The sequence below is a fragment of the Patiria miniata genome, unplaced genomic scaffold (genome assembly GCF_015706575.1).
Source record: "Patiria miniata isolate m_02_andy unplaced genomic scaffold, ASM1570657v1 HiC_scaffold_20, whole genome shotgun sequence".
Lineage (NCBI taxonomy): Eukaryota > Metazoa > Echinodermata > Asteroidea > Valvatida > Asterinidae > Patiria > Patiria miniata.
Genome location: NW_024037059.1, coordinates 29,805,890 through 29,816,147, shown reverse-complemented (window position 1 = coordinate 29,816,147; position 10,258 = coordinate 29,805,890). Strand labels below are relative to the sequence as shown.

Here is a 10,258-nt window from a genome sequence, read left to right as displayed (position 1 = left end):
ACAGTCAAAAAAATTAATCCTCTTCCCTTGCCATGCCTTTTACACAGGCTAGTCACCAACTGTCCGATCATATATGTCCAGCAAGCACTGTGACTAGTCAACTTCAGTCAACAGACAAAAGCAGGCAAGTGGTTGGCACAGCTGGCTTATCAATCGCCTAAAGTCAAAGCAAAGCTGTATCAAGTTACATAAACATTCACAGCCAGTCAATCCTGCTTTATGTAGGCTGGGAGCTCTTAACTGTTAAAAACAGTCACTTGATTGATTTCGACTGAAAGGACAACTTTGTACTAAATGCATGTTTGCATAGGAGGATTAAAAGTCATAATTTAACACTGAGGAAAGGTATTCGGTTCTGAAAACCAAGTTATCACTTTCTAAGTGAAGAGCTTCTCAGGCAACTCTTGAAAACCTTTCTTAGGTCGTCATCAAGCAGACATCTTTAGTTGAGTGTTTTATACAAGTGTAAATATTCTCGATTTAATTCAAGATAGTTCCTTCCAGATAATATATCTGGAAGGTTTATTATAGTTAAAAATTCTATCATTCTGATGCAATTTATAGTGTAAATCTCAAAGAATACTTTTGAGAATATGAAATATTAAAAAACAGAAGAAATTAGACATTCTTTATAAAGACAAGGTAAGAACAAAGCCATCCAATGTGTTGCTTTCTGGCACAATCTAAAAAAATATCAGCATAACGAGTGTGTTCGATTACTTCCCCCAGCTTACTCGCGCCTGCTCCTCACGTGATGCCAGACATGCGCAGTGGAGCTAAATAAATGAACCGTTTCAGGTACAGTTTCATGCAAGAGCTGGAAAGTTGAACTTTGACATGACACTGAGGCTGCATCCGAATCAAATGTCTAGAGCTAGGTCTAGGCACTGATCTCTATTATACTGACATTATAATAGAGATCAGTGGGTCTAGGTCTAGAGCTAGGTCTAGGTCCGCGCCCATTACGCAGGGACGGGCCGCAATAGACTGCAGCTGTAGCTCTGGAAGCAAACGGCCTGAGGCGCCCCCCGGACGTCACGTTGGCAGCCATGTTTATTGCATGGCCTTATGGGGTACTTACCCAACTATCTGGCTCGGCGAGTCGGTTATTTGGGCCAGGCTCGAGTAAGCATTAGAAGTCACGTGCGAGGTAAATCGAACGCTGTGATCGCGCTTGCACGAGTAAGCGCGGGGGAAGTAATCGAATGCACTCAACGAGGATTGTTTTCTTCTCTGATTTTTAAGCTCTGGCAGGAGTTTCTACATGTCACTTGGTGGTCTGTCTGTCTGTCTGTCTGTCTGTCTGTCTTTACCAAAAGTATGGTGTTCCATATGTGCCATGGGCGTCGTATTTTTCAGCGTTATATTTTTCAGTTCTGACGGGGATCAATTTGATTGATTTCACGCAAAACTTTCATGCAAGCCTTCTTGCAACACGGCCAGAGCTTATTGTGCACTCGCATTTGTTCTGTATTGCTGGTTGACTTTCATGTGATTATGTTAAATTAAAATTTACCCAAGTTATTGTAAATTGTGGGTTTGGTTGGACAAGTGTACCTTCAAGATTAACATGAGGTATTGTAAAGAAGTTACAAAGTATGTTTTGTAAATAAAATATTTATTAATTCTTTTTTTTTAAAGAATTGTGCATGCATTTAAATTGCAATATGCTGCCGTCTTGAACATCAGCTGATCAAAATGTGTACAATATAGCAGTGTAATTTTTTTTTAAAATATAGACCAATTATTTGAACCCAGACAATGTTTCCAAGCAAAATCTGAAGCCATTTGAATACTTGACCCCTGCAGAAATATGAATAGTTGTAGTGAAATGTTTATGTTGAAATTTGTCTGCAAGCTCGTTTGTGGTAGGCCTATATTATCAAATGATGTACACGTAGTTTTATCAAAAGGAAATTTTTTACTTTAACCAATTTTTTTTTTTAACAAGGAAATAAACACATGTGCAAGTTGTTGTTGACAAATCCTTTCATTTAATTTTACAACTTCCGACAGTCTTACAATTTTTCTGTATTTAAACATTACAAATACCATAAAGAAACGTCAACACATTAGATGTTGATTTGGGATGTAACAGAGCTTTTACAACACTGGTATTTTGGTTAAAATTATTGTTTCATTTTTAAAACAAAAAAATTGTGGTCTGATTTTAGAATTTTGTAATACTAAAATGTGTTCATAAATACCTGAGACAGTTTACCATTCCTATTGGTCGAGAGCCCGTCACTTTGGTGGTTTTAAACGGTTGATAAAACACCAACTGGTTTGAAACACTTTTTTTGCTGGTGTCACATGAATTTGGACTCTTATGAAAACTGGACCCTTTTACCGTTTTATTGGTTGAACGTTCAGAATCTTCACTTCGGCGTGTGCAATACTATTAATGAGTCCTAAATTCACACTACACCAGCACAGCTGTGTTCTGCGCCACATCGTGCAGTACGTACCACATCGTGCAGTACGTACCACAGGCATGCTAATCTCCATATAAGGATATTTTTAGTATTGCTCGCAAGAGGCACATACCATAAACATAGCTAGAGGGGTGTTTCACAAAACTGAAGTAATATTGTTGAACAAAATCATTGGCGATTAAACTTGTTTTGACTTTTTGAGGGGAATAAATATGTGCTTGGCCGGTATTAAACAAGTATAATTATAACCGGCTTGGGGCCTGGTCACCAATTATGTTTGGCTTGGGTCATTATCCACGTCCAGGTCCCAACGTACTTGTTTAAAACCGGCCAAGCACATATTTATTCCCTTTAATATTAATCAACACAATGGTGTTACTAAAAAGGTGTGTTTATTTAATACCTAAACTCCAGACCTATTGTCCAGATGTGCCTAATTTTGTTAATACCCCTCCACATTTTTAACTGTTACATTTTTCTTGTGACAAATGAAACAAAGCAGATGATTAACTGCATATATTCAGGGGCGTCGCCAGACCAATTTGAAGGGGGGGGGGGAGTGTAACAACAAAGTTTCTGACAAAACCTATGTGCTCAAAGGTATAGCCAGGAATTTTTCTCCATCACCTGTTTAAAGTTTTGTGTTCATAGATGCTGGGAAAACCTAGAAAAAAAATGCTGTTCTTGTTGTCTGGTTCCCTGACCCTGCTTCAGACGAAAAGGAGCAATTTATAGACGTCGGGTATTGTCAGGTTTTTTTTTCCAACGATGGTTGGCTGACCATTGTTGGAAATTGATACAAAAGTCCCACTTTTCTTGAAAATGACAGCACACCAGGTGCCATGATTTCACATGATTCTTGAGACTATTATTCACTTTCAGTCAAGTAAGGTATTTCATAACAATTTGGTAGTTTTGTTTATTGATTTGCAAATGTTGTATATTACCTTTAAATCTTCAAAACTGTTTGCAACTCGCTACTACAAAACTGAACTGCAATTTCTTTTTCTTTTTATTCAAAAGCCAGTTCCTTCATAAGAATAAACATATGTATCGGTAGAGAAAATCACAAAAGTATTCCCCTAGGAACACCCCTATGATTTTTAGTTCTTTTGGCAATTTAACACTTCTGTTCATCACAGCTATGAAATACATAACATTACAATAACACAAAGACAAATTACTTAACATCCAATTTAACTTATCTGTGTACATGTATATATCTGTTTTATATACATAATATTTACAAAACCCAGATGACGATGAAATTCGATCATCAGAATTTGTATTGTTAACAAAATATACATAGTTCTACCACCGTCTTTTCAATTTACTTTTAATCAAACAGACTCGTACTGTCCTTAAAGTTCTAGGACAATGTAGTTATTTTTTTTGGAATAACAAGCACTGTGTTCGAATACTTCCCTCGTGCGTACCCGTTCTTTCGTCTTGGGTATAGATGCACATGCGCAATCTGAAGCAATAAACGAACGATCTCGGGCTACTTGAGTTCGAGCTATAGCAACCGGACCGGGTCAAGAGGTCATGTGATGATTAATCCGCTTTGCAAGATGGATTCGTGCCGTCGAAAGCGCGCAATGGCGGCCACTGTACGTGCTCTTCCATAGTGAACAAGAAATGCCGGGCATGTTTAAAATTAACTCAACTTTCCTCCCGTACTAGTGTGAAGTGCAGCTGGGTAACTTTTGAATCCCCGCAGCCGCAGCGTTAGACTTAGCGGCCATGTTGTGGCTTTGCATTGTGGGATACTTACCGAAGTAACCGGCTCAGCGGGTTGGTTACTTGGGCCAGGCGCGGGTAAGTGCGAGAAGTCACGTGAGAGGTAAATCGAACGCAGCCGCGCTTGCACGAGTAAGCGCGGGGGAAGTAGTCAAACGCGGGAAAGATTTGTTTTCACCTCATAGGCTCACCAACATATTCTTACTCTTGATCGGTTGAAATCGAGCCACACAGTCTTCACTTTTTCTACTATCTTGCTGTGCTACAGCCAAAACGACTACACTAACGCAAAAAAACTCAACAACTGCTGAAAAGTTTTGTACGCATAACAACCAAAGTAGCAACCGGAGCTCTGTGTGCAAATGCAAACTGGTGAGTGCGATGTGCGTATTGTTACCATGCGCTACAGAGTCAGGTTCAAACATTTCATGAAGCAGCAGTCTTTGACTAACTTCACATGCAAATTGTATCAATTTGTCAAATTTTTGGTTGAATCAATCAGTTATCTCTCGAAATCAAGCAGAATCTGTGGATGAGGCGTCAACTGCTTTAACTCGTGGTGTAGTGAAACTAGCCTCCGTCGGAGCGTTCGAGTTCCCTCAGCTTCGCCAAAGGAAATCAGAATGCTCCACGATCACCTCGGGAGGCTAGTTTGACCACACTACTGAAAGCTATTAATATTTGCGTATTCACATTAGGCAAAGGTCCAAAAGACTAGAAAAGTGTCACCAACTTGTTAACTGTGTATTACTTTTAACAAAAACTAATTTAGGTATGAACTGTGTAATTGTTGGTGTTGAAATATGACAAGTACAACGTATACGGTTAACGTTAGTTCTTGAAGTATATCATGTTGCAGAAAGGTGTTGCTGCAATTATGAACAAGTTCTGTAATTCTGTTCATTTCAACACAAAATACTTGCTGAAACCACGTCTACATGATTTATTTCTCCCCCCCCCCCCCCAAAAAAGTTACAAATTGAATTTCGGGTCCAATTTTCACACAATCACACATTGCACTAAAAATGAAAAAAAATAATAATAATGAAAATAAAAAATAAAATAACACGAAACATTTTAGCAGTACACCAGCTACCACCGTTGAATCTTTGTTTTCATCTCGTTGTTATTCCCAATTTTTTTCCAATTGGTTTTAATGAGTTGCTGTATCTATTCTGCACACTGCGTCAAACTTTGTCATCTGCGATAAGACAAGATAACAGGATTGTGATTAGACATTAAACTACCAGGTTTTTAAAACGGAGGTGAGGAAGCGAACAATGAAAAAAGAAAAGGCAAGAAAATAAACAGCTATATTTGTAACGGTGCTACAAATTTGCAGACATGATTACTAATACCTACTAACTATTCTCAGCATTTTTATTTCTATGGTTCTCATATTTTTGTGGAATCCTGCTACTGGATTATGTTGTGTCCTTGGGCAAGCCACTTCACCCCAATTTGCCTCTCTCCACCCAGGAGTATAAATAGGTACTGGCATTAGCTGGGGAGTAACCTGCGATGGACTAGCATCCCTTCCAGGGGGAATAGAAATATTCTCAGTTGTATCATGTCACGGAAACTGGAGATGAATGCTGGCTTAATATTACTGCCTTGAGAGTAGCATTACTTTTGTGAGTAACATTCCCTATTTGTCTGACCAGTACTTTGCTTAATGCGTCCTGAATTTACAAAATCTTATATCAGATGTAACTGGGACACAAACAAAATGTGACCCCAAATTCACGGAATGACCTATGTTACTTACCGTGATACCACCATTTTGTTTTCTTCGGGCTTTTACTGCACGTTTTCACATAGAATGTATTATCGGGTGGTCGTTTCTGAAAACAAAATTCAATTTAAAATGGTTCAGAAACGTATGTACAAGTAGTAAATATATTTTGTTTAATTTGACGTACATGTATTTAAATTTCAGGAAAAGGTGTAAACTCATTTAGTTATTTTTTATAGCTCCATAGTTGTATATACAGGGCGAGTAAAAAAAAACGAAACCCAAAAGGCAGGACCAATTTTTGAGTGAAGTTTTGCCTGTAGCACTTTCAAAATCTAGGATAAGAAAGCCCAGACAATAAGTTTTCTTTTAGTACAAGAATCATTCAAATCACTCATATACTTTTTTAAATTACGGAATTTTGAACACAAACACCATTTTACAGTTCTGTCCACAGATCACAAAAAAAGTTACGTGTTCTTTCAGCAAAACAAAAACAATTCTCATAGGGATGCACGTGAGTTGAAAATGCAAACACTCCAACACGTATTGCTATTACCACAACATAACATTGTGATGAAAATTGTGGTAAAATACCCTTTAACCATCGATCGTACAAATTTGTACGATATCAATATGCATTTCGAAACCTGACTCAAAAGTACGTCAATTGAGGGCGCACTGATCATTTTATAAGACACATGTTTGTGCCCATTCAAAATTAAAAACGGGCTTACAATATAAGACAAGACATTCGCTCAAAGGCAATTCGCAATTACCTTTTCAGTACAGCTACTTAGCATACTGACTATGCTGAGACAGACGGCCTGAACCGACAGTGCGGGGGACCAGTCTTCGGTTAGTATGGACAGGCAGATGTGTCCATTGCTGTAGACGTGCGGATGCACTGGTATATTACCACCAATGAAAATTACCTGTAAACAAAATATAAAGACACCATCGCATAATCAGGTTTATTTTACGACCTTGTCATATCTTTTTCCATCAACATTTTGTAAGGATGTGAAATCTCTTCAAATAAAGGAAAGCTAACTTTACGATATAATATATACATATGTACAGTCCACTTCCGTTAATGCAAACTTAGCCTGACCTAGCCAAAATGTATTTCACCATAATTTGTATCAACCCTAAGCTTCCCAAATCCTCCAAAATCCTCTTTGCAAAATGGAGGATTTGCAGGTTTGAGGCTATATGGCAAAAAGTGTGGCTGATTTTGGAGGATGCACTGTGACAAGAACTTGGGCCAGACCTTGTGCTGTTTATGCTTAGCCGTGCTTACATTTAGGCCTAGATTATACTTGAAAATCACTGTTATAATACATTGAGGCAGTGCTGATGATTTCAAGTATAATCTAGGCATAATTTATGCAAGGTTAGGCATCAACAACAAAAGGTACAGCTTAACCACTTGACACAATAAATCCTCCACAATTAACAGGCACAAAACAGGCGTACAGCCTCAATCCTCCATAATCCTTCACAAGTGTCTGGTTGATTTTGGAGGATTGAGGAGAGTTAGAGTTAAACTTGGACTTGCTTACCTCTGGTGATTCAAATGGGTACCTCTTGCCAAAAGTGAACTGAAGTTGAAAATGTTCCCCAGCGTAGAGGGAGCCCGGCGCCCCAACAACATTTACACTCCATCTAGAGTCACAAGAATATCGATACAATTGTAGTCAAGTGTATCACATGTCAATCACATGCCAATCACATGTCAATCACATCACAATTACATGTCAATCACATGTCAATCACATGTCAATTACATGCCAATCACGTCAATCGCATGCCAATTACATGTCAAACACAAGTACAATCATTCCATCTAGAGTCACAAGAATATGGATACAATTGTAGTCGAGTGCTCACATGTCAATCACATGTCAATCACATGTCAATCACATGTCAATCACATGTCCATTATATGTCAATCATAAGTACAATCACAAGTACACTTACACTCCATCTGGAGTCATAAGAATATATGGATACCATTGTAGTCAAGTCTTTCACATGGCAATCATATGTCCATCTCTTGCCAATCACATGCCAATCACATATCCATCACATGCCAATCACATGTCAATCACATGCCAATCACATGTCAATCACATGCTTATCACATGCTAATCACATGTCCATCACATATCAATCACATGCCAATCATATGTCCATCCGGCCTATGCCAATTATATGTCCATCACATGCAAGTTCACATGCCAATCACATGTCAATCATATGTCAATCATATGGCCATCACATGTCGATTATATATGTCCATCATGTGCCAATCACATGTCAATCATATGTCCATCATATGCCAATCACATGTCCACCAAGTGCCAATCACATGTCAATCACAAGTCAAATCACAATTAAGGTCACAACAACAAAACAAGATAGGTTGGTGCAGTGATACTTTGCTAGCCTTCCATTTCAAAGGTCCAGGTTCGAACCCCGCCCAAGTAAAAAAGTAAGTTTCCTCCCGTCTTTATAACTTTCTCAGTTGACTTTTCTCAAGATTTCTTCAGCTTGCATTCTACAGTCAGTGTCAGGGGTATATCTGACAAATCCTTATTTTCATTACCAGAATGTCTTTGTCTCAGTTCATTTTAACATTTTTAAGAGTTGAACAAAGAAGTTGACTGAAGCAGGGTTTAACTTGCGACCTCTGGATTGCCGTTCCGGTGCTCTACCAACTGAGCTATCCAGCCCTATGTTGGCGGTTCCCCATTTTGTCAATGTCTTTGTTCAAGGGGCGCTAGTCAGAAGCTGTAAAACCTCTATATGCCATGTAGCCAGGGATTACGCCAAAGTCACGGTGCTAGCAACATTAGCAATGCCGCAAACCTGGAAAATAGCAAACGGGATCACTCAGAGATGAACCAGCTTTTGATTACAAATTTTCAAATAAACCACTGTTTCGTTTTGTAGTTTACTTGAAAATTCATTGTAATATGTCTATTTATGGAACTCCACGATGTAAACATTTCACTATACTTACAAGGTGAGTGTACTGGATGCACTATTGGGGTTGACGCTGATACCTACAGGTGGGTCTCGTTGCAGATGAAGAAGTTCATTCTGAAGCCGTTTCTACATGACAAATAGAAAACATTGGAAAATACAATGGTTCTGATAATTCAAGTACAAACTTTTTGGAGGGCTGACGCTGCTTTTTTCATTAAATCATCTCAATGAAGGTCAGTAGTTGCAAAAATGATGATAAGACATGAATCTAAGACTGAGAAACATTTCCAATTTTGTTAAGAAATTTTCTTTACTCTTCATAGGCTTTTCACATTTATTTTTACAAGCGTTGCTGTGTACGCATCATCAATGAAAGCTTTGGTGCTTCCAAGTCATCATGCAGTTATTCCAAAATGTGCCCGCATCTATCTAGCAACAACCAGACATCGGGTATTCTTTTTGCCGGAAAAAATGCTGCAACCAGACGCCACCTTTTTCTTCATATATTGAATCATCGGCGATCGTGTAGTGTAGGGCCCGGTTCCTATAACTTTTAACTTAGGGAACAAAATCCACTTTAAAATTATTGGACCTACCAAACTAGTTGGCGACATTCTTAGTAAACAGGTATGTCATAGATAGAGGGCAAGGTTTTGATTTTTGAGAAAACTTGGGGGTAAAATGACGATGACAGCACGGCGACAACACGCTAGTACCAGAAAAGAAAGATGGCAATCACCGCGCGATATGAGCACGCACAGCGTGCTGAATCGTAAGGCACAAACCGCGCAGGAAAATCGTGATTTCTACCCCAAGAATCTATTCAAAATTGCAAAACGAGTGTCATTAGAATTGAGAAAAGTCTGCTTTTGATTGTAAAGCCAGGTGATTTTTGAGCAATAAAAAACATTTTTGACTTTAAATTAAGGCAGTGTATATTTTGCCGGGGACGGCAAACCTTTAGTAAACATTAGTTTGCCGGATATGAACTGAACATGCGCAGTTACTGTTTTTTTGTACTTCAACACAGTGTAGGGCTAGGCGATTAGAAAATGTTCTTGACTCCCCATAGACTTTGTACACAATCATGCAATCGCGAAAGTGGGGTCAGGTTGCATTTTTTTCCGGAACCGGCCCGGGCCCGTAGATACACGATCGCCTTAATATCTACATCATTGAAGTTGCTCTATTTTTGGCTTAATCTGTAAACGCTCATTGAAATATTTCTCCATAATGGGTCGAGTCAAAACACAGAAAATTTTACCTGCATCGGCCAAGGAGTCGCCATGTTTTTCTTGTGTAAAAAATCAATCTGTTAAATCGAAACAGCGCCGCCAGCGTCTATGTGATAGGT

At 38.7% G+C, this 10,258-nt stretch overlaps 1 protein-coding gene and 1 long non-coding RNA gene across 2 annotated transcripts; one reads left to right on the top strand and one right to left on the bottom strand.

Annotated features, from left to right (window-relative positions):
- Positions 1 to 4,358: 4,358 nt before the first annotated feature.
- LOC119728551 lies at positions 4,359 to 5,221 on the top strand. Its single transcript, XR_005271076.1, has 2 exons — positions 4,359 to 5,107; positions 5,148 to 5,221. It is a non-coding gene; the product is annotated as an uncharacterized LOC119728551 (long non-coding RNA).
- Positions 5,073 to 10,238, bottom strand: LOC119728550 (probable ubiquitin-conjugating enzyme E2 W-A). Its single transcript, XM_038200833.1, has 6 exons — positions 10,169 to 10,238; positions 8,939 to 9,030; positions 7,476 to 7,578; positions 6,690 to 6,845; positions 5,944 to 6,019; positions 5,073 to 5,376 (listed from the first exon to the last, which is right to left on the bottom strand). Exons 1-6 carry the CDS (start codon positions 10,190 to 10,192, stop codon positions 5,363 to 5,365), a joined length of 465 nt encoding a protein of 154 aa, XP_038056761.1. The 5' UTR covers positions 10,193 to 10,238; the 3' UTR covers positions 5,073 to 5,362.
- Between the last annotated feature and the right edge of the window lie 20 nt (positions 10,239 to 10,258).

What these genes read in the sequence shown, in the direction of transcription:
- LOC119728550 (XM_038200833.1), bottom strand. Translation starts at nt 10,192, where the DNA reads ATGGCGACTCCTTGGCCGATGCAG. An exon ending in CGACTCCTTGGCCGATGCAG is followed by an intron (nt 9,031 to 10,168) that starts GTAAAATTTTCT and finishes TTTGTCATGTAG; the next exon opens with AAACGGCTTCAGAATGAACT. An exon ending in TAAGTAGCTGTACTGAAAAG is followed by an intron (nt 6,020 to 6,689) that starts GTAATTGCGAAT and finishes TTTTGTTTTCAG; the next exon opens with AAACGACCACCCGATAATAC.